Genomic DNA, 24,735 nt, shown 5'->3' with positions numbered 1-24,735 from the left:
AATTATAATAATAAAATTGTAATATTTAATATATAAAATTGTAATATTTAATATATAAAATTATAATATATTAGATTTTTTAATAAATATGAGAGCCTCTAGATTTTCTGGGAATAAGCTTCTACGATATGGACTATCTATATCTCCTGCCATACTGAAGGCAGACTTAGATGATTCCGCAGATAACGCATTTTGCAAAATTATCTTTGTAAAATATTTCCATAATTCAGATACCATATTTTAAAAAAATTCTTTTATTTAAAGTATAAATAAAAAAATTGGCTTTATTTAAAAAGATTTAAAATAAATAAAACTTTGGGTGTTCCTTTCTATTTTTATAAAAAAAAAACTTTTAAAATACTCTAAATCTATTATAAAAAAGAAAAAAATTTAAAAAAATTATTTAGAAAATATTATAATGTAAAATAAATATACATAACATAAAATATCAACAAAAAAGGAAAAGTAATAAGATCGAATCGGGTTTTTACACGTATCGGCCCGATCCGATATTTTTGGAAAACGTGAAATATTGGTACCGATCCGATATCAACGCGAAATATCAGTACCGATCCGATATCTAATATCGGCACAGCCCTAAATTTTGGTTAAAAATTGATCAGAATCGGGCCTTTTGACAACACTAATTTTAGATCATTTTAAAATCTTCATTCAGATGAAATTTTTTTATCTTTATCAGAATCTAATCTGAATTCGTTTTCTTTTACTTTCAGATTTTTTTAAAATATTTGAACTGCTGTAGGGCACATTACAATGTGTAGGATTTAGCGCCCTTAATTTCCTTTATTTATGTTTAAAAAAAATTTATATACTGGGGCAGGGCAGAAGTTAAATCATCATCATGCGAAGAAATAATTATTGTTGGACATTAATTCTTTATAAAATAAATTATAATATTATAGAGAATATAAATTAACATACTTTCGATTCACTCTATATTAATATTTAGATTAACAATTTTGACTATAAGTATTATGGTAATAAATAAAATAATACGATATAAATTAAAATTTTCGGCCTAAATGATTTTTTAAAAAATATCCATTATACATAATAAAAGTTGTTACTGTCGTGATGACGTTTGGTTGAAGAAATAATGTGATGTCAATTATTATAATATATAGTATATGTATATGTGAATCTTATTCATCAAATAAAAGATAATCTTTAATAGAAATACTTAATCAAATACAAGATAATCTTTACAGTTACATTTTGTGGAAAAGTGTAACAATACCAGCAGTTGGAATCGAAGCCATTAAATACATATCGCGAGTTCTTATGAAATTATATAGTATATGGTTAGCGTTTGTGTTATTTTTTCAACTTTAAATCATTTTTTTGAGAGCGTTTTTTTTAAAATTTAAAAATGATTTTACCGGAAATATAATCTTTCACAGTTAGAATAGCAATCTTATGAATTGCACACCATTTTGCTGTTAATCATTGAGTCATTTATGATTTATATAAAAAAATATAAATTTTATTTTTATAAATTTATAGAATAGAATAGATATTACCAAACATAACATAATACATTTGCGGTAAAATCAGATTTTAAAATTTATAAAAACGCGCTCAAAAATGAATTTAAAGTTGAAAAATAACACATTGTCGCTACATTTTTGAAATCTATTTTTCTAGAATTGATTATTTTCCAAACAGAATAATATTCAAATATTTAAAAAAAATAACCATTCCAGTTAGGGATTTCAGACGCCATTTAATCGCTGATAAACCCGGAAACATGTCACAAAAATCCGTCTTGAAAAAACGTTATAACATTTCGATAACTGAATTATTTTCTATCTCAACTGATAAATTTACTAACGTATATTACAAGGAGTAGTGTTGATTCGGGTCTAATTTAAAAAAAAAAACGGCCCAATCAAGATTATAACCAAAATAACATTTATGTAGTAAGCCTAAAGATTTTGTTCATTGCTGACAGAAATGCTTGGAACATCTATTTGCCAAATCTCGTTACTTACCTAATATTATTTTAGCTAAAATCTTAATCGGGCCACTTTGAAAAATCGACCCCAAATCAGGCTTTTTAACAACACTAATGGGGAGAATGCATTTTTTTAAAAAAAAAATTTTTAATGAAAAAATAATAAATTAATTGACAAAATTTATTACGATTTTAATTGTAAAAAAAAATAATAAAATAATTTTTTTTAAAGGAAAAAGACCAAATTTATATAAAAATAGATACCGGACATATTTTTAGACATATCAAAAAAAAAAGGAACGCCTGGTATCCCTATCTTCATAAAACACTAATCATGTTCAGATAACAAAATAAATAAAGTAAACAAATATGGCCGATGTATATCCTTATTTAAAAAATTGAGGTAATCAAATTTCTAAATTATCATACTCAAAGAGAATGTGCTAAAAAGTAACATTGATGATTCTAAAGGAACTGTTCACAATATTCGTGAATCCAAAAGATGCATGCAAATAAAAAACATATTGTACCCAAATAAACATAATATTTCATAAATTAATTATATATTTTTTTTAAAAAATTCTTCTGTATACAATTACAGAATGTATAAAATTTTTATACATTCTTATTTTGTATAATTTATGCATACATACATAATTTTGTTCACGATTTTGATGAATAAAAAAAAATAATTTGAAAATGATTGAACATAATAATCTTACTTTTTTTGTGAAACTAAGGATACAACATATGGTAAAAATGTTTTTCAAAAGTAATAAGTCTTGATTCTAATGCTTTTAAGGTAAATTGCAAATGTATAAATTATATTTTTTTTTAGCTTTCATTTTGGGGTGATAAGCTCCTTCAATATCTCTTTCCATTTTATATTAATTCATACAATCCATTTTATTTTATATTTAGTGATATTGGCTTTATCTTTGTGGGGTCTTGGAGTTTTGGTCTTCTTCTCTTTCGTTTACCCATCACTTGAAAACTCTTAACCTTGTTTCTTATATAGTTGTTAGGCCTTTTCATCCTATATCCATACCACCACCTAAGTCTGTTTTTTCCTTTTTTCTTTCTCATGATCTTTTTTAAACTTCCCAGTATATTCGTATTTATCTTATCCTTTTTTATGTCCTTGCTATCATTCATTCTCATCTCCATTCTCTGTATAACTTTCTCATCTGATTCCTTGAATTGGCCATATTTACAAACTCTATAAGATAGCTAATTGCATTATGAAACTCTAGAGCGGACAGAGTAGGTCACTCTAATAACAACTCTCAAGAGACTCGTAGAAATTCTATCACCTTAAGAAAATTAACCTCTCAATCTTCTTTTATATCATCCCTTTTAATATGACCAGCTCCTAAGCAATGATGAGCTACGTCACGCCATCGGTCTAAGACTTAATTGTGATATGGTAATACCCTATCACTGCATCCTTTGTCAAACGCCGGTCAACTCCAAAGGCCGTCACTCTTTACACTGCAAGCGCTGTAGAGGCAGATTCATTAGACATTCAAAATGCAATGATACTATTGCCAGGGCCCTAAAATCTGCCGGTATCCCATCAACCCTCGAACCTACTGGAATCTACAATTCTGATGGTAAGCGTCCCGATGGCTCTACCATAATCCAATCCCTTGGAAGAGGGGGGAATTCCTAACCTGGGATTTCTCATGCATCGATCCCCTTGCCCCTTCCAATATAAATAGAGATGCTCTAGTAGGCGCCGAGACGAATAAACTCGCTAAGTAATCGCCATCGCTTCCGGCCAATTACACATTCCTACCACTAATCGCCACGACTCTAACGTCGTTCGACTCTCATGCCCTGGCCTTAAAGAGCTGGGGAAACGGATCTCTAATAGAACCGAAGATCCCAACGAGGGTTACTACCTACGCCAAAGATTAGCCCTCAATATAATAAAATCCAATTACCTCAGCTTCATATTCTCAATGACTGATACCCCCTAATCACAGAATCGGCGATGAGAAAAGCAATCAGTGGCGTAGCTACGGGGGTGGTTTTCGGTTTGGACCCCTCCCAGAGCAAAAATAATTTTTAGATTATACGTTCAAAAAGACTTAAATGTGACTTTATATCAAATAAATACCATTAATATTTATATTTTTCTGGTTTTGATGTTTGTGGAAGGATATTATTTTACTATTGAAATTATTCTGGATAGTATTATTAAAAAGTCAATGATAATAATCTACTAAATTATAATAACATATTATTGATGCATTTAAAAAATATATGTAATATTTATTATCGAAGATATGGTTATAAAATAAACCCGGCCGAAGGCCGGACAAAAGGGCCGAAGGCCCGTTAAAGGAGGTCTGGGGGGCTTCGCCCCCCAGGCTTTTATAAGTATGGACCCCCTCTAAGGAAAATTCCTAGCTACGCCACTGAAAGCAATTAAGAACAAGAGAGAGATATTCAGATGGAAGTCAACAAAAGAACCAAACCCTAATCACAGAATCGGCGATGAGAAAAGCAATTAAGAACAAGAGAGGAATATTCAGATGGAAGAAGAAAAACTGAAGGGCAAACTGTGAAAATTCATAATTCTTTTAAATCATATGCTCAATTTATTATATTAATTTACTATATATTTATTTATATTATTTAAATATATTATTATTTATCCTTAAAAGATATACCAACAAATGTGATATATTTTCTTCCCTATTTTAATTTTTTCGCGTAATTTTCTTCATATTTTTTTATATTTTTTTTTACGTTTAAAAATTTAAAATTATTTATATGAAAATTAAATAATATATACTTTGACTTCTAAATTTATAAGCTTTGATATTTGTTGTGATTTCTCTCTAACCTCTTGAATCTTCATAGTTACTTCAATTAACTAACAATATCTTTGGGAATCTCTTAAAATAACTAGCAATATCTTTGGGAATCTATTAAATTAACTAACAATATCTTTGGGAATCCATTAAATTAACTAACAAAATCTTTGTGAATCTATTAAATTAACTAACAATATCGTTGGGAATTTATTAAATTAACTAACCATATCTTTGGGAATCTTTTGGATTTAGCAATACGACAAAACACCTATTTTAAAATAAAATACGAACTAGAGGGACGATACCACATTATTATTGTGGAGATTTTTATAATTATGTCATATAATAATTTGTCATGTCTTACTTGCCGGATAATTTTTAAAGAGGCTGATGACCAAAGACTCCATTATAAATTAGAATGGCACCGATATAATCTTAAAAGAAAAATGATAGATCTGCCACCAGTTGATTTGGAAACATTTTGTAATAAACTTATAAAACAGGAAGATATAAATCCACATCAGTTCTATTGTAAATTATGCAATAAATTATTTTATTCTGAAAATTCCTATGATGCACATAAGAAATCTAAAAAACACATGAATGCCTCAAATTCCTTGACTAAAAAGGATATAGAGTGTAACAAGGAAATAGTTGACATAAATAAAAATACAATTGATAGCTTACAAATTGAAGCGAATCTGGATTCAAATAATGAATCTTCCTGGGAAACCCTCTCATCAAATTCTGATGCTACTAATGATGACAATAAAAGTGCACCTATTGTAAACAAGAATTTGACATGTTTATTCTGTGAAAAAAATTCATCCATTATATCAAATATTGATGAAGATTTAATGCATATGAATGAAAATCACTCATTTTTTATTCCCTATTTTGATAAAGTTGTTGATATGAAAGGGTATTTACAATATTTGGATTATAAAATAAAAGTTTGTAACACCTGTATTTGGTGCCACAAAAAGTTTGCAAGCACCTTAAATTGTCAAAGGCACATTAATGATAAAGGTCATTCTAAAGTTAAGTTTGATCCAGAAGATGCAATATCAATTGAATATTTACAATTCTACACTAAAAAAAACATCAAAAACATAGTTCAAGATGGTGATAAGCTCAAGAGATTGATAGATAATGTGTTTGGTATATCCTATAATATCTTGAAAAATATATCCGATTCAAAAGATGAAAGCTACATAACTCAGGAAGATATCTTTCAATTAGCTTTACCAAATGGACTACTCCTTGGTCACAGATCCTTAAATGTTTACTATAAGCAAAGAATTGTTAATAACTCTAGGGCGTTGGATATAAGGCGAAAACAAAAATCCATAATTAACACTGCTAAATTATTTAGTTCTTCTAACCTGAATCAATGGAATTTAAACATTAACACTGCCAACGCTAAACAAACTAAACTATCGAAATGGGATATCAGAAGGGACAAAAGATATTTTTTGATTCCTTACAAAAATTACCATAAAAAGGCCTTGAGTATAATGCTTAGAGCTAACAGCCAAAGACATTTCCGGCAACAAGTCGACTTTTGAAAACACCTATATATTAACAAATCAAATATAATCTTTTCTACATTACATAAACTTTTTTTCACATTATTGTATAATATAAAATCAAACTTTTTGATAGACAAAACTTGAAGTTTTATTTAGTATAATAAATCAGTTGATGGTTAGTATATATTATTTGAATTAATGAAAGATGGAATTGATGAAGATTCAATAAATAATTTTGTTTTTGGAATTTTCTTCTTGGGGAATAATAAACCGTTGATTAGTTTCAATACAATTTATTTGATCTGTAATCAATTTCCGAAAAATTTGTCAAAATATTTTCACCTACATTAAAATTATTTACTTAAAAATAAACTTTAAAATTGATTTAAACAAATTACAGTTTAAATTGTTGGATTTCGAACGTGTATTTTTTTAAAATATATTGAAAATAATTAATATAATATTACAACCAAGTCAAAGATTGGAAAGGTTAATAGGAATTTTTTTGCTGAATGGGCATCATTCCCTACCACAAGATAGAATGTATTAGTCAAATGACAATGATATCACTATGCCAATCGTTAGGGATTCAATGACACACCTTACATTTCGCTGTATTAAAGGGAATCTAAATTTATTCTGATAACCCAACTCTTAAATAACGAGGATAATCTTTATAACCAATATTCTAAATTTACTAAATAAAAATTTTTCAACAATTTGGTATATTTTTACACAATTTTGCATAGATGAGCAAATGATCATATGGAAGAAAACATTCCTGTAAATGTTTATCAAAGCTAAACCCATTCAATTTGGATAAAAATCACGGACCCTTGCTTCCTCAGATGAATAACATTTTAAAAATAAAAGCCCAACAGCTTTGAATCTTGGATTGAAAGGTGATGGAACTATATGAGAAAATTGACCCCGGGTCTGGACCCCCCCTAGAAATAATTAAAGATAGGGCAAAAAGAAAGGAAAGGAGCTATTACTATTACCGATTATGAAAAGACAATCGAAAAATTTGTGGTTCAATGGAATGATAGTTTAGTGATGACAGTTGCATCAATATGTTGATAGATTCATATAATTCCCATATGAGTGACTGTTAATCTGTGTCGATAACAGTGTCAACATACACGAGGTAAAAAATATGGTGGTTGCCAATTTTTAGCAATTTAATTGACTGGTAAATTTGTGGAGGTTATGGAATCGAGTTAATCATGATAAAGAAAATGTAAGGATGGAGACATGTAGAAACTCCCCCCCCCCCTAGTTAATTTTCTATATACTAAGTGAAACAACTGAAAATATTTATGGACATTATATAGCAACGAATACTAATAACAAAAGACCACGGTGTGAATTTTGTCATAGCCGCCGGACAAAATATATATGTAACACGTCTCATCAACCAATGCACATCGATAGTTTTAAAAATATTATAATTATAATATCTAATAAATATAAAATATATCAATAATTTTTGAAATTCTATATCGTATTCGATGACATTTAATAATACCTAGACTGACGTTTGAAAGTGTCGTTCAAATCAGCTGGACCCGCCAAACCCATATATTAATTATTCTCATGTTAAAACCTACTATTAAATTACCTTTCCTTATTATCTCGATGATCTGGCAATTCCTTTAATAAAGTTTGCGTCAGAAATAGGAATAAATTAGCCTCTCGTTTAAAATTTTTAATAATGATTATAGGTAATCAAAATGGCGTTCCCAGCTGTTTTCATTTGATGTACACTTTTAATGAATGTATCGCCAGTCTAGATATTATTATACCTCATTAATCGTATTTCAATTTTTTTCAATAATATATTCTCTTATTTTTATACACTCCTAATTGGTCAACTTTGCAGATATGCAAAGATTTATTTTTCCTATTTAGTAAGATTTTTTTTTCGCGCCGATTTATTTTTTGATGATTTCATGGAATAAATAAAATTTGAAAAAATCATGAATTTTTATCGGGCTGGAAAAAGTCCGACCATTGATAAGTTAACAAATAATATGTGATCAATAAACAAATTAATTTATTTTTTTGGCTTGTGGATTATTCGAAAAAAATTTTGTCATATAATTCTTAATGCTAAACTAATTTAGCGGTTAAAGTTATACAAAAATTATAAATTAAGGATATATTTTTAGATAGTATTTAACAGAGTTGTTAAAGGATCTAGATACTTAGATATAAAAATGTGGTATCTGTATCTAGATAGATTTTTGATTAAAATATCTGTATCTAGATATTATTTTAGACGATGTATCTGTATCTAGATCCATTTAAAAAGTATCTTTTAACAACTCTGGTATTTAAACAACGGCTCGATTTGAGCCGGTTTTATAAAAATTATCCAGAATAATATAGCGAAAGCCTGAAGATTTTGCTCATAGATGGCACAAAGGTCTAGACATCAATTAGCAGAATTTCGTGGTTTAAGAAGTATTTTTCTTGTTAAAATATTGAGTAGCCGTTTTAAACAACACTATTTTTAGGCTCACAAAACTCAAATTTAACATATAATTATTTTATTTGTAAATTTTTTTAAATATTATTATTATATAAATATATATATGAATATATTGGTATATAAAAAAAAAATATTAGATATTTTCATATCAAATAATATAATTTTGTTGTGATAAAAAAATTTCATAATCGCGACTTGAAAAAAAGATTTTATTATAGAAAAAAATAGATATAGGTGAAATAATTTTAAGCTTATCGTTAGTATCATAGAGAGGCATTGATATTGTGCGGGTGCGAATGCGTGCCCATGTGTACCTAAATAAATATTATTTATATTGTTATAAACATAAAATACCATATCATTATTAATAAATATGTGACGTAGTAACTTAGACTTAAATAATTTTAAAAGTGAAGGAGGGAGGGGGGGGGGGAGGAGACATCTTTTGTAAGTAAACAAAATTATTTACACTTTTTGAAAAAATAAAATCAATCTGGATTGAGTATTTAGGAATGCGACTATATTCTTATTCTCATTGGCATAGTATGGAAGAAAGAAAGAAAGTGTAAATTATTTTTACAATGTAATTTTAACATAGTTAATATTTATTTTTAATTATTATAAGAAATTAATGTATATTACTTTAATATTCAATAAAAATAAAATGCCTATTCAATTTTAGAGAAAATAGTATGATGCCCTTTCCAATTTATAGGACTACTACTACACTGGTTATTCTTCTCTCCCATATAAATTGCGATATTACATTTTAAAAGAAAATAATTATAGTTCCATATAAAATTAATATCTCATTGTTGTCCCCTAATTGATGTGAAATAATTTTGGCTAGATAAAACTTATGTTTACTAGAGGATTTCCCAAACTCAGGTAGGTAGGTACCCAACAAACGCAGCACACTCTATTCCACTAAATATCCCTTCCATATTTACTCAGTTACTTTATAATATCGATTGATGAAGGTGTTTAATTAGTTATAAAAGGGAGATTTAGCGGATTTAAAACCAAAAAATTACCGTTTTTAAAGGGGATAAAACTTCCACTCGTTAAATTTGAAGCGCATAAATTATGTATTTATTAACAAAATTTACTTTTAAATTTCCTTTAGTGGTGAAGGCCCTATCGCATAACGGGCATCTGAACGGGCGGTCTCCGGTATGAGTTCTCATGTGGATATGCATTGCACTGGTGCTTGAAAAATGTTTCAAGCAAACCTTTTATTTATTTTTTTTGAATTATATATAAAAAAAATATATATATATATATATTTGAATACATACATTTTTATCAAAAAATAAAAGGGACAAAATCTCGACTCACTGGACATTGATTTTTGAGTAGGGAGTCTTTATTATCTTGATTTTCATTTTGGTTCATATTGCATTGTGGTGTTGAATTGGCTTCCCTTTTTAGGTTATTTGAGCTATCGTTGGCATTCTTGTCATAACTTTTGGCACATGTGTCAGGGCTATCCAAGGATTCTTAATTAATATTCATATTGTATAAAAGGTGGTGAGTAAATTCGTAATTTACTTGAATCACAGGATTTATCGTCTTGGTCTTCTGACTGTTGCGTAAATGTTAAAGGATAGTAACTCGTAAAAGGGGGTATTTCTGTAGGCGGCCTTTGCGGTGGGATATTAGATATGCTAGTATCGTCATCTTTCACCAAGGATAGTGGCTTTGATGATGGGCTAAACGAAGTCGAATCTTTCGAAGGGGTAGGAATAGAGGTAGATATGGTATTTGGGTCAAATTTGGGAGAAATCATATTAGGATGGAACATCATGTAAGGAGACGGGTAATAATATGGGGCCATTTCTGAAAAAGCGATGTTTGATTGCTTGGCCTGTAGCATTGCGGTGGACATGTATTGCACGTATCTATCGTAGGGGGAAAAATAAGGAGGAACAGAGAGACCATCAATCGATGGAGGTAGAAAAAAGTAAGGGTGGTGTAAGGGGTTTAAAGAGGCGAAAGGTTGAGAAGACATTGGTGGGAATGGAATGGATTTAATATTTTGCGAAAAGGTGTTTGGTATAGCCGTTGGATGAACTGCTAAACTCTCTTCGAGCTTGGTCGGGCTTACCTTAGGAGTATTATCGTATTTGTTACCTCTCCTTAATAAAATTTCCGCCGATAATGGAGGTGAAAAGTGAGGAGGCGTTAAACTTCCGGATTTTGACTCGTTCAAGTTTGCCAAACTGACAGACAAGGAAGGAGTGACATTTTGCTTGCGAGAACGAATAATTGTTGATGCGGAGTTATTTCTACCAACCAATGAATTTAGCATGCTTGGACTCAATTGAGACTTGTGGGTTAGCATGTGTTGTCTCATATTACCTTTTGTCGAGAAATGTCTGTCACAAATTTCGCATTTAAATGGCCGCTCTTTGGTGTGAGATCTGTAATGAATTTCTAACGCCGAATGGCATGCCAGAACTTTGCGACATATGTTACACGTAGTGTGGAGTTTTGTCACATCCATATCTATGTCATGACTTTTTAGATCTTATTTTTAAATTAGTTAATATAAATATTTTTAAAATTATAATTTATAATTATCCCAGTGGCGCCAATAACCTTGACGATCTCACCCTGCATTCACAGTTATGGCGAATTCGCGGAGGATTGTATACTTCTCCGCGAATTTACGCTAACTATGAATGCAGGTTTAAGGGGCTCAACATTATAAAAACCAAATTTTCATTTTTTAGAAATTACATTGAATTTTCAAAAAAAATTTTTTTTTAATTTTCAGAAAGCTGGAACCCCTAGCAGAGGCGTGCAGAAGTGCCATTTGCTCGGTCCGGCTCATGACCCGGGCTGGGCCTGCATGTCAGGTCTCTGCAAGGTTTGGATATAATGAAGTTTCGAATTAATTTTAATTTAAATAGATATATATAATTAAGTCAAAATTTAATGACCTTGTCTAAAATTATACCGCACGGCCGTGGGTTCTACGCGTGCTAGAATAGGTTATTCTGTCGTAAAATTTTGGGTTAACTTTAATGTCTAAAAATCTATTGGAAAATCGATATTTAAATTGATTCAAAATTTTGTGACAAAATTGTCCGATAATTCCAATGACATATATAATACCTAGACTGAGGAATCATTGATTAAAAGTGTACATCAATGCATATCAGCTGGAGACGCCATCTTGGTTACACTAATCATTATTAAAATTTTAAACGAGAACCTAATTTTATTTCTATATCTGATGCAAACTTTATTAAAGAATTACCGGATCATCGAGATAATAAGGAAGCAAGTTATCAATTTATTAGTAGTTTTTAACATGAGAATAATTACTATATGTGTTACCAAATTGGAGGCTCCAGCTGATTTGCTTTTAACGACGCTTAAAAACGCATTTTAATGAATGAATCGTCAGTCTAGGTATTATATATGTCATTGGATAATTCATATGGCAGGTCTAACTATGCTGGAATACAATTCCGTCAAAATTAAATCTTAAAATTTAAAAAATGTGCGCTGCAAATGATGCAAGTTTTAAAGTTTCCAATATACCCTATGACATACATTGTATTATGTCTCAATAATAGCATTTTTAGTGACACAATGTCCTTTTGTTGAGACTAATGTTATTGATAAATGCCGCATATCAATGACACGCGTCTATTTCAAGTGCTAGACATCATTTCAATGACTCTCTCTCTCTCTCTTACAAATTATTATAATTCTTTTTAGCATTGGAAATAGTTAGATAGAATACCTTGATTGGACTTGACCTTGTAATCTATTAAGCTTGAATGCTGATTAACATCGAGTGTAGCTACTTTAACCAAACCTACAATGAAATAAAAGACATATTATATATTATTTTTTTTTTAAAAACGATAAAGCAAATATATAATAACTACTAAGCGCACCCAGGTCCGGTCTGCCCCGCAAACGCTTCTATTATAACTACATTAAATTATCGCAATACCTAAACGGGGAGATTTTGATGGAGTAGCGAAGGCCTTGACACTAGGAAAATAAGGAATGGGAGGTATTAGAGGCTCCGATTTTCCCGAATAATTGATTGGCGGGGATTTATAAGCGTTGTTAAAGCCCTTCAACGTTTGCATCATTTGGTTCAAGTACGTTTTATTCCAATCCTGGGTGCTTGTCGAAAATTTTCTATGGCCTCGATGAAATAGCGCGCGTTTGTCATCCTGGTGTCTCATCGAATGCGCCTTTACATTGGAATAATATATTTGTTTAATAGTTAAATGTTATATGAAAAAGAATGTCACTTAAAAAAATTAGCGACATTAGTAATGACATTTCTTCAGATTTCGCACAAGTACACCCTGGTTATATTCTAAACAATAATTCCCGCTCAGTTAGTGATTTGTTTCCAAACTCCGGAATGTTTTCAGAGAATTTCGCGCGCTTATAAAACCATAGGAACATGGTCCAAATCATTTTAAAATGAATTTATTACTTTTTTTTCTCTAAAAATCTGGTACTTTCATCTACGGATAGCGGGCCCAATAAATAATGATTTTCATACTTTTTTGTATATAGCACATTTAAAGCAACTTAAAAATATGTATGTGTGTCGTAGAAGTTTAGCAAATAACATTGGAAGACCTGATTTTGCTGAAATAGTATCGCTAAATATATAGTATAGAGTTTACATAACCTGAGAATTTAGGGACAATTTTAACCTAAACATTCGATTAACAGATTTTCCAAATATATTGTAAATACATACAAAAATAAGCTGCAAAATTGTCTGATCAGAGAGTGGGATACTCTATACATGTTGGAATATGATTCCAAATAAGATTAGGTCTTAAAATTAGAAAAACGTGGGTTATTATTGATGTAATGCAATTTTTGCTTTTTTAAAATTTGGTAAAAAAAACTATGATCGGGAACAATAAAAACTTATTAATGAACATAGTTCGTGAAAAAAAATTGATTTTTTAAACCTTAAGATTTCCTTTGGTCGTAAAGGAGGCCTCGCAAACTTCGCACGAGAAAGGCTTTTCCCCGGTATGAGACCGGATATGAACTTTGAGGGAGGAATCGCTGCACATAACTTTACCACAAAATGGGCACTGATTGTATTTCTTGAAATCGTTGAGTAACGAGTCCTCGGCGAATCTACTTTTAAAAGGAATACCAGCAGGATCTTGACCAGTTTTTAACCAGCGATCGTAGTCAAAATATTCTTTCATCAGCATAAGGTGACTGGATCCATTGTTAAAAGCGTCATTGAAGCGGCGAGGGTCCGGTTTGATGTTAGGCAATGATTGGTGAGACATATTTTTTAAGTCGTCATAGGATGCGGAAAATTCGCGAGGGGATAGGTTCAGACTAAAATTTCTCAGGGGCAAATTTTTCGATTCCACTTTAAAGATATTTTGGGGGTTGGAACCAGAAATTTGTTCGTTTTTGGCTTTTGGAAGATGGCAATAGTCCTTGGCCGATGAAAAGGAATAATCACCCTCAAAGTTGACGTGAAACGATATGGCATCTGAAATGAGCGGCTCCGAGCGCGTTTTCCTTTTAAAGGGAAAATCGTGACTTTCCATCACTCGATTTCTTTTGATGCTGGGTGTCCCTTCTGATTGGTTGTACCGTTTGACAGAACGATCCTCGTTATACTCCGAGATACCCTCCGATGAAGCACCGTGATCACTATTAACCTGCAGTAAGGGTTCGAATGATGTTCTTTCGTAGTTGAAAACACTATTATCCGCCATTTTGAAGGGTTCGCTGCTATTCAACTCGTATTTGCATTGTAGTTTCTGGTTGGATTCATTGCAAGATTGGTGATTCTTGGAATAGGTATGAGAGGATTGGCTGGGTTCGTGACAATTTTCGGAACTGGATAACAACTTATCCAATTTACTTTGAAGCTGGGATATAGTTTGAGATTTAGCCATTTCAAGTTCGACTATTGTTTTGCAGATTTTTGATAAATCCGTCACGTCAACATTACCCCCTTTATCGCTCCGCCTCAGAGTTCTCAATAAGTGTTCGATTCTATCCTTTCCGACAGTTCTGTCTTCCTCAATTTTCTCCATAATAACATTCTCTTCCTCACACTTTTTGCCATCGTACTGGCTATTATCGACGATTTCGGCATCATCTTGTCGATTGTTCCCAATGTTGCTAGAGGAATGTTTCCGAGTATAATCACTTTCCGCATCATTTATGATCGGTAGGAAGTCCTTGAGATCTGATTTATCGAAAAACGAGTTGGAGGTATAGGCGGAGCAAGATGAGAGGGAAGCAGGAGATAAAACGGAAGCCGCGTTGCTAGAGTAGGTACCGCACTGTTCCTTGATAGATTTAATAGCGGAGTCATAATCGGGATAATGATAAGACAAAAGTGAGGCACTATTGCTGTGCGTCATGCTCATAGACGTGGTCGTGCCATTAGTACCAGGATTCGATTTTGATGACGGCACGTGATTATGGTTGGACGAACCGTTGGCGCGTATAGAAGGATATGACGGTATCCCGTGGATGGCTAAAAGGGTTTGTTGTAGGGAGTGTTTGTTGACGCCATTTTTCTTTTTCATTATCACTCCGGGTTTTCGATAGAATTCCCTGTATTGGTCGATTATAGATTTACGCGATTTGTTGGATTGATTAGGAGATCGGTGCCGATATTCGGAACTAATATGTTCTCGATTTTGCTTACAATCCAGCTCCCCTGGAGAATTCATTCTATGGCAAATTATTTATAATTTATTTATATAGGATTTTTATTATAGATTTAATATGATGGGGCAGGAAGAGATATTAACGATAACATTATAATATTCAACATTTAAAACCATCATATCCCTATCTCTTATTTTTTTTTATTAAAAAAATTAAAAAAAAAAATTTTTTACCCAAAAATAATAATTATTAAATTAAAAATTTATTAAAAGTCTATATATTTTTATATTTATAAATTTTATTTTGATAAATAAAAATATTTCTATTATTTTGCTTTGTTTTATTTTAAAAAAAATCTTTTAAAAATATCGGTTATCATTTTAACCTCTTTCAAAAAATAAAAAATATAAAAACCAATTTTTTTATTCTCTAAAAAAAAATAAAATATGAAAATTATAACAGAAATTTTAAAAGTTTAAACTTATAAAAAAAAAATATTCTTCTTTTAACCGACAAAGTGACATTAAAAACATTTAGACGACAAGTGGAATGTCATAGAATATATATAAAAAAAATTTGAATGAAAAATAAGTTAGAGCAAAGTTATTGGAAATAAAATAAGAATAAATTTTTTACTTCTTTATTATAATAATATTTTCTTTTTCTTTTATATTCATTTATATTTATTTTTTTAGATATAAAATTTTAATAATAAAACAAGCATAAAATATCATTGTTTTATTTTATTTTATATTTTTTAATAATAAAATAAAATATTATAAAATTAAATTAAATTTAAAAAATCAATCAAATTTTTTTTTCTTATAATATAAAGTTATAATAAATTAATAAACTAAATTGCATTTCACTGATTTTAACAAGAAGTTAAAATAATATTTTAAAAATAAAATAGATAATTTAAAATATTCATCAAATATTATTAAAAGTTAGTGTTTGTCAAAATGGAAACTCAATATTTTAGCCAGAAAAAAATTATTGCCCAAGTTTCGAAATTTCGTTGATAGACGTCCAAACTTTTGTTTCATCTATGAGCAAAATCATTAAAGCTTGCCTCATAATATTTTTCTGAATAACATCCGTTTTTAAAAAAACCTGCTCAAATCGAGCCAACACTAATTACAAGGTATTTAGCAGAGTTGGATCTAGATATAAAAATGTGGTATCTGTATCTAGATAGATTTTTGATTAAATAATCTGTATCTAGATATTATTTTAGACGTTGTATCTGTATCTAGATCCATTTAAAAAGTATCTTTTAACAACTCTGGTATTTAGTAATATATTCAATTCGTTTTTAAGTGGCTGGGGTAAAAAAAATAAAAAAAATTGATCCAATAGATGTTGGGGGAGGGGGGGGGGAGGCAATTTATGTCTATCGCCGCCGCTAAACGCATTACTCCCAGCATAATTTTTTTTATAGAAGACCTTAATTTGATTGATAAACAGGGACTTGTTAAGATCTTTATTGGAATTAGAGTGGGTATAGAGGGAGATTTGGCTTTGATAATTCATGATAATTTTGATAGGGGGATAATATTATTGGCTAAGGGAGAAGGGGGTTTAGAAATATCCCCGAATATTCCAAATGCACTCCGACTCCTTCACAACCCCGTGATGTATTGGAAAAGTGGTTTACTATCATTCCGCCAGCCCGAAATATTTTATAGCTCAATTTATATATAAATTAAAAAAATATATAATTTTATATATCAAAATGGTAACTTGTTTCAGCAATTGTAAATATAATAAAATTCCATAAATCTAGGAAGCTCAATCTGGAAGGTTAAATGTCAATCGATCTAGGCTTCAGGTCAGAAATATTTTGAATCCAGTCCTGCTATTGAGGGACGGAATATAACGGAATACGGCTCAGTTAATGAATATACCCAATTATTTATTTATCGATGAGAGTTTTACCTACACCAACCTTAAAAGTGCTGATTCTATTAAAAATAGGAGACTCTATGCTAAAGTATTAAGTACAGTTAATGAGGGGAAATAGCGTATTTTAGATTGATAAGTTTTTTGAAATCTTAGAGAAGCATAGTATCATATAAAAGACTTTTTAAACATCTTGCGTGAGGGTAAAAAGAGAAGAAGAGAGCGATATTAATCTTTTAAGTAGTTATCAAAATAGAGGTCGGCAAAACCCGGCCCGCTTCGGCCCTTTAAGAGTTTTTGCAAGTTGTTCGGCTAGAAATTTGTCTCTGATCCGTCAGTTATAGCTTCTTTTTAAAATTTATTCAGCCTCATAAGGCTATCATTTTTTAAAAAAATTTGCTCGATCCATAAAATTTTTAAGAAAAGCCAGCCTCGGGCCGTTAAATTTATTTTTATATGAACTTTCCGGCCATCGCATTTTTAATATCTATATATCTAATTTTTTTTTGCCCAAAAGGTACTTATATCTCTCTTCTATAGCCATCTATTACCTTCTACAACAACTGTTTTCAAGTATTAGAGGTGTCTGCAATGGACGGGTCCAAGGTCCACCCCCGTTCGCCAAGCGTACAAAATTGTCGCTCATCACAGATTCTCTAATCTGTATCCTGTATTTGTAATTAGATTCGTATTCACAAATGACTTGTTTTTCTTTTTGCGAATATACTATACTATACTATATATATATATATATTTAATATTTCCTTAAAATACAAAAAAAAATAATAAAAAATTATAATTTATTTTTAAATAGTATTAAATATTAATCAAAAAATATTAGCTTAAAATTAAAAAAAAAATAATTATATATATGTCGTAATTTTTAAAGGGATCATGACTATCCGGGATCTTCACGGGATTTAAAGGGATAACTAAAAAATTAGGGTTGATAATTAAGGAATGATAATACGGGGATCATCACGTTTTAATCGTGATAAAGAGGAATCTTATTTTAAAAGCGTTTCCACGAGTTTCGTTGCGTTTTTAATTTTCAAATTTGTTTTTTTTGGCCTTATGATATAAGATATGTCTAGTATAGGGTATCATTCGATAGCTAATCAAAAGATTTATTCAACTGAAGGTCAATCTCTGCCCCGTAATACCGTATAGTTCTTTATCCTTTAAAAAATTGAAATTTTAAAGAGATCCCTTTAAATCCCGTGAAGATCCCGGATAGTCATGATCCCTTTAAAAATTACGACACATATATATATATATATATATTGTAATTTAAATTATAGTACTGGCCGATTTAAAATTTTACCAATGCGAGGCACGCCTGATATTTTATGTATAATAAATTGTCAGCCCGACCTGAAAGTTTTTATCCGCAATTTGCACGGCTCCGTTTGATTTCTCATGTAAAATAACTATTTAAAAAAACAGCGAAAAAAAACAACAAAATCTTAAATATTGTTTTAAACGAAATTAATTTCTTTAAAAAAAAAAAAATTAAGTTTTAAATACCTACAAAATGAGCAAATTATTGGTAATGAAAAATCTATAATAAAATATTGGGAGAAGATTATTATATCTAAGATGATTCGTAATAACGAAAAATTTGCGACAAAATAATTGGTAAGATTTATATTTTCCATAAGATTTGGCTGTGGTTAGTAATAAAATTTTAAAAAAAACAAAAAAAATATTCGTTTTTTATTCCTACTTTTATCTTTTATGTAATATACGGTTAGAATTAATTGAATATTTTTTTTTTTAAATGCTTTCAAAAAAAAAAACTAATGTAAATAAATAATTGGAATTATTAATTTTCTTTATATTAAAAATGGCAAAAGTTTTTAGAAAAAGAAAATATACAAAATTATTTATAGTATAATAACTATATATTCAATTTTATAGACTTGTACATTATAAAGATTAAATCAAAATGAACATTATTGTTAAACTATAGAATATAATAGATATATATTTTATATAATAGATTATAAATAGATAAATTTATAGATTCAATAATTTCCAAAAAAAAAATAGAATATTATTCATAATAAAAATAATAATAATAATAAAGGGATATATTAATCCCATCCTATTCTATTCTATATAAGTGTATATTTATATTTTTATACTAATAAAATGAGTTATATAATAAAATATTAATTTCCTATAAAAAACATTTTCAATTATTATATTTCAATTTTTATAAATTACATTTATTAAAAAGTTTTGGTTAAGTTTAAATTTGAAATATATATATATATATATATTTTAATGAATATATTAAAAAGAACAACTTATTTATATAATATATATTCAAAATAAAATTATTGTATTTTAAGAGTTTTTTTTTTCAATAAATACATTGGGAAATGTATTTACAAAATTTCGATTGAAATTTGGGAAATATTTTCAATAAATAAAATAATTTGTAAATAAGTTATTATAAAATCAATGGATTGGAAATGGAAAATTACAAAAAAAAGCAGAGTGAACCCGGTCGGGCCCAGAAATTCAAAATTGTTTGAGCATTTTGAGACCACAGACCAAAACAGAGACCAATTTATGGGCAACCCATCGAATATTATAGACCTGGGGCTGGTTTGGACCTCTTTTAGAAAACCGGTTTAGATTAAGTTCCCTTTGTATCGAAATTTCCGCTAATTACAAGTTTAAAATTACTGAACCTGACTTCGGGTTTACAAAACCCGAACAAAAGGAACCCAAAAAGGTTAGTCAAACAAATTAATTATGTAAATGGGAGACATTAACATTGTATTTTTGAGAAATATAATATGTATAAACTATTAGAATCATAATGCCATCATATGATGACAATTAAAAACTTATATTCGATATAGATATTAGTGATCTGCATCGGGCCTAATTTTTCAAGCCCGGCCCGGCCCGAAATTTTTTTTAAAAGTTTTGCCGGCCCGGCCCGGCCCGAACCCGAATTTTTTTTAAAAAAAATTTACCCACCCGACCCGGCCCGAATTTATTTAAATATGGAAATTAATTTTTATAATTACTCAAAATAAAAGACATGTGTTATATGTCGTTTAGTTTCAATGAATAAAATCAAATATTTTTATTTTACATAAAAAATCCAATATAAAATTGATAAATTTAGATATATTTTAAAAAAAAGGTCAGACCCGATCCGGCTTGAATTTTTTTCAAAAATATTAGGCCTGGCCCGGTCTGAAGACCGTTCGGGCCTGACTCGGGCCGTGCAGATCTCTAATAGATATAGCTCCGGGATAGGAGGTAGGTGGGATTGGGGGAGGGGTAGTGGAAGAAATTAAGAATTATTTTTCGGAAATTCTTTTAAGGGGTAGAGCGAATCAGGGATGTAAACCCAAACCCGGACCCTGAACCCTCGTATTTTGGCTGAACCCAGAGCCGGACCCTAATTAAAAGTGGAGGGTCCAAGGGTTCTAGGTGTCATAAAAAAGGGGAAAAAAGTGTCAGAAAACTTAATAACTACTCTTAAGGGTATGCTTTAGCTAGTCTTCTTTTCTTTTTAAAATTCTAAATAGCTGTCTAAGAGTATTTTGGTGATCCTATCATTTACCTTATGCCAAAAAAGTGTGTCCCAGCTGTTTCTCTGAATAGGATTGCTCTGCTCAGAATTTTGAACAGAGAACAAGGCGAGCAAGGACACAGCCTAACAATTTTTCCATTTTATATAATGGCAAATTTTAAAATAAAAAATCAAATAATAAATTTTAAATATTAAATTTTTTTAAAAAATCCAATTTTTTGTTGAGTAATTGGCTAAAAAATCAACCAATACGGAGATATGCGCAGTTGGCTAAAAAAAATCAGCATAATGGCTAAAAATCTAAACGGCAAACAATGCAATTACCTAACTTAATTAAAAATTCAAATGAACAGAAATGTTATATTTAAACACTAGTATAATTTATATGATTAACCCAATGTTATTTTTAATAAAAATTTCTGTAAAAATTAAAATGATTTTACACCATAAATATGTAGGCAACATAAAATTATGAATAATTTGAAAATAATAAGATTGTCGTTATTAGGATTTTTTTTTACACAAAAAGACCCGGATTCCTTGATATTTTACTCATAAATGGCAGAAAGGTTTGGACCTCTATTTGGTAAATTTTGAGACCTAGTTACTAGATATGAAATCTAAAACTCTCCTTTTCCCATTTCAGGAAGTTTCAGAATTCATCATGGCTAAAATATATTTTTTTCGAAGATAATAAACATAATAATTAACAAAGGGCTAGTAGAATCAGGGTTAGTCAGATTAATTAAATTATATTTTAGTATATTAATTATATGATAATATAAAAATAAGTATTCATTGGCTATACTATTAAAGATTTTTTTAATAATCATTCTTCGCAAGATTAGGAAAAAATATTAAAAAAAATTATTACAAATTTTACAACACATTTATTTTAAAATTCTAAAAAGGTCATATTTTATCATTTTTATATGAATATTTACATATGGGATGTTATATCAATTAAACATTGTCCATAAATATAAAGAGTTAATAAACCAATTAGGTCTACAAACCCCGGGTTTGGGGCTTATTGAGACACAAATTTACTAGAGACCTCATAATAGGTGAAATATAGCTCCTAATTTCGCAAGAATATAATCAAATTGGAGTTGACTGTTAGTGTTATACAAGAAAATAAAAGGATAGATTTACATAATATTACATTAATTATATTTATTATATGTATATTCGCGGTTATACATTCGCTAAAATGCGTCCCCTTTCGCGTTGATGCATTCGTTAGCAGGAAAAGTTACACCATGCTGACGTGATACGGTTTTAGACAGGCGTCGCCAAGATTTTCCGCCACGCTTTCACTACGATTCTAGGGCCAGATTATGTATTCATCTATAAAATAGTTGCTAGCCCCCCAATTTGTTCAATTTTCAAGGGGGACTGAAATGTATCTAAATTTTTATTAGCTTAAAATGATATCTATTAAAACTTGCAAACTTTAAATATACAATCAAAAAAAATGTATAGAAAAATTTTTGCTATGAAGGTTAGTCACTTAATAAGTCAACTCACAAACCATAGATCATATATATATATATATAATAATAAATTAGTATATTGTATATAGTATGTAGTATTTATATTAACGTGTTCGTTTCTTTCTATCTCTTCTTTCTATATCACCACAACACACAATTAATTGTATTAAAATAAAAATAAAAAAATTATTCAAATTTTATCGCTTTATTAATAATTAATTTGATTTTTTCTTACCTTATTTTTATTTTTTATAATTATATATGTAGATTAATTTTTATATAATTTTACATTTATTTTATTTTTTCTTTCCAATTTTTAAGATTCATTAATATTATTAAATTTTATAATATATAATATAACATTATAATATGTAAAATTATAGCGAGGAGAGAAAAGTCAAAAATGTCTAATTTTTTTTTTAATATCATAAAAAAAAATACTAAAAAATTTGCGGTTTTTAAATTTATATAATTTATCTTTTTTTTGCTTTAAAAGATAATTATAATTATTATAGTTTTTTTTGTTTTTTTTTACAATTATTTAGCCAACAAAACGACGTTTTTTTAAAAAAATAATTAAAAATAACTCGTGATTTGTTTTTTATTGACAGGCAACAAGACAAATAAATACAAGAGTGGCCACGAAAGCGCCTGGAGAAGAAAGAAAGAAAGTCCTCTCCTCTCCTCATAAGATTTTAGTGTTGTTAAAGGCTCGTTTTGAGCCGATTTTTAAAAACAGCTAATTCAATATTTCATCCAGAATAATATTAAGCAAAGCCTGAAAATTTTGCTTGAAGAAGGAACAAAGGTTTGGACATCTATCAGCAAACTCTTGAGGCTTGGAAAATGTATTATGGTTAAAATATTGAGTTAGCCGTTTAACAACACTATATCTTATAGAATTTGAGGTGTATACTAACATCACCCCTCTTTACTAATAATTTATGATGAATATTTTCGAATACTATTAATCTGTGAATATTATTATTTTTTATTCGAATCGAATAATTGTATAAATTCCTATTCATACAATGCGAATCGAATCAAAATAATGTGTTATAAAAAAAGGTTTCTTTGTTTAATTAAGGTATTAATTTTCTGAGGCTACATCAAATTAGCTTAGTGAAAAACGGATGTAATTTCATAAGTTAAAGAAACGCAAAATGTTTAAGATTTTAAACTTCATTATTTGGGGGAATGTTGAATGAAGCCGCCATCGACTAAACTCTCCCCTCCCTAAATATAAAGAGCTATATTTTAATGAATTTTATCATAATAAATTTTCGTAATATATTATATTTATAACATTTTATATACCTATCTCATGTTAAAAAATTTTATTTTTAAAAAAAATATATATAATGGTTTTATTTTTCCCCTATGATTTTTTTTTTGTTTTTTTATTATTAATTGATTGAAAAATAGAAGATGATCAAGAAGCAAAAAAAAAGGGAGAATAAAGTTATGATATTTTTCATTTATAACCATAATAAAACATGAAAACCTGCCTTAATTAATCATAATATTTTATTTTTTTTAAAAAAAATTTTTAAATATTTTAAAAGTTAAATTTATGCTATTTTTTTCTTTTTATCAATAACTTTCTTATTTTAGTAATAATTAATATATTTAAAAAATTTTTTTATATAATAAAATCTGTTGGAATTTTTTTTTTTATAATTATAAATACGTATAACATTGGTAATGATTATTTTATTTTTTGGAAAATGCTTAAGAAAAATACTGGTATAAACTTTTCTTTACTTTATCCCTTAATTTTTAAAATAAATCTACTTTATAATATATGTAGAGTTTGAAAATACCCAATTGTAACTGAATTTGTAACGAAAGTTACATTTTTCCTAAAAAGTAAATAATCATAGGTAACTAGTCAAGTGCTCGGACCCCGAAATAAAGACACGAGTTTACGTTCCATGTTTTGGAACTTTCCAAGAACGCCTTTCCCAGAAAATGTTTCCAAATTTTTATTTTCTATTCAGTACAATCTTTATATGACATTGAACGTTTTTATTAAATCTAAGTTATTAATTATGCCATTCTGAAATAAGATAGTAAGAAGTTTCTATGATCTTTGTTATGCCCAAACACGGAATATTTATGAATAAGCTATCATAAATATTATATATCTATCATTATGTTAATTACGTAATAAATAAATATAAATTAAAAAAAATTTAATTCCATTAACTTTCGCCCCATGAATCTTCTCATAATTCTCCTTTTTTTCCCGTTCCAAAATTTTCCATAACGTCTCCGAAACATTTCTGATCCCAT

At 29.0% G+C, this 24,735-nt stretch overlaps 2 protein-coding genes across 3 annotated transcripts in view; one reads left to right on the top strand and one right to left on the bottom strand.

Moving 5' to 3' along the window:
• The first annotated feature begins 5,086 nt into the window (after positions 1-5,086).
• LOC135926165 (cytoplasmic 60S subunit biogenesis factor ZNF622-like) lies at positions 5,087-6,516 on the top strand. Its single transcript, XM_065461901.1, has one exon. The coding sequence runs from the start codon at positions 5,136-5,138 to the stop codon at positions 6,366-6,368; it is 1,233 nt and encodes a 410-aa protein (XP_065317973.1). The 5' UTR covers positions 5,087-5,135; the 3' UTR covers positions 6,369-6,516.
• Positions 6,517-9,063: 2,547 nt separating this feature from the next.
• The window catches only part of LOC135926022 (uncharacterized), a 29,666-nt gene continuing 13,994 nt past the window's right edge, over positions 9,064-24,735 (bottom strand). The window contains exons 1-8 of one of the 2 annotated variants that reach the window (XM_065461667.1): positions 22,148-22,283; positions 13,794-15,543; positions 12,800-13,049; positions 12,584-12,658; positions 10,378-11,355; positions 10,165-10,325; positions 9,936-10,058; positions 9,064-9,140 (exon numbers count right to left, since the gene is read on the bottom strand). In XM_065461667.1, the coding sequence (XP_065317739.1) occupies positions 9,090-9,140; positions 9,936-10,058; positions 10,165-10,325; positions 10,378-11,355; positions 12,584-12,658; positions 12,800-13,049; positions 13,794-15,542 (3,387 nt within the window). In that variant the 5' untranslated portion in view covers position 15,543; positions 22,148-22,283 and the 3' untranslated portion in view covers positions 9,064-9,089. Of the gene's footprint in view, positions 9,141-9,935; positions 10,059-10,164; positions 10,326-10,377; positions 11,356-12,583; positions 12,659-12,799; positions 13,050-13,793; positions 15,544-22,147; positions 22,284-24,735 lie in introns of those variants that run through there. The other variant, XM_065461668.1, reaches the window with a different exon arrangement.

This window comes from Gordionus sp. m RMFG-2023, chromosome 3 (genome assembly GCF_954871325.1).
Source record: "Gordionus sp. m RMFG-2023 chromosome 3, tfGorSpeb1-WG-v2, whole genome shotgun sequence".
In the NCBI taxonomy this organism is placed as follows: domain Eukaryota; kingdom Metazoa; phylum Nematomorpha; class Gordioida; order Chordodea; family Parachordodidae; genus Gordionus; species Gordionus sp. m RMFG-2023.
The sequence above is the reverse complement of the archived record's forward strand: the minus strand, read 5'-3'. Positions and strand labels throughout refer to the sequence as shown.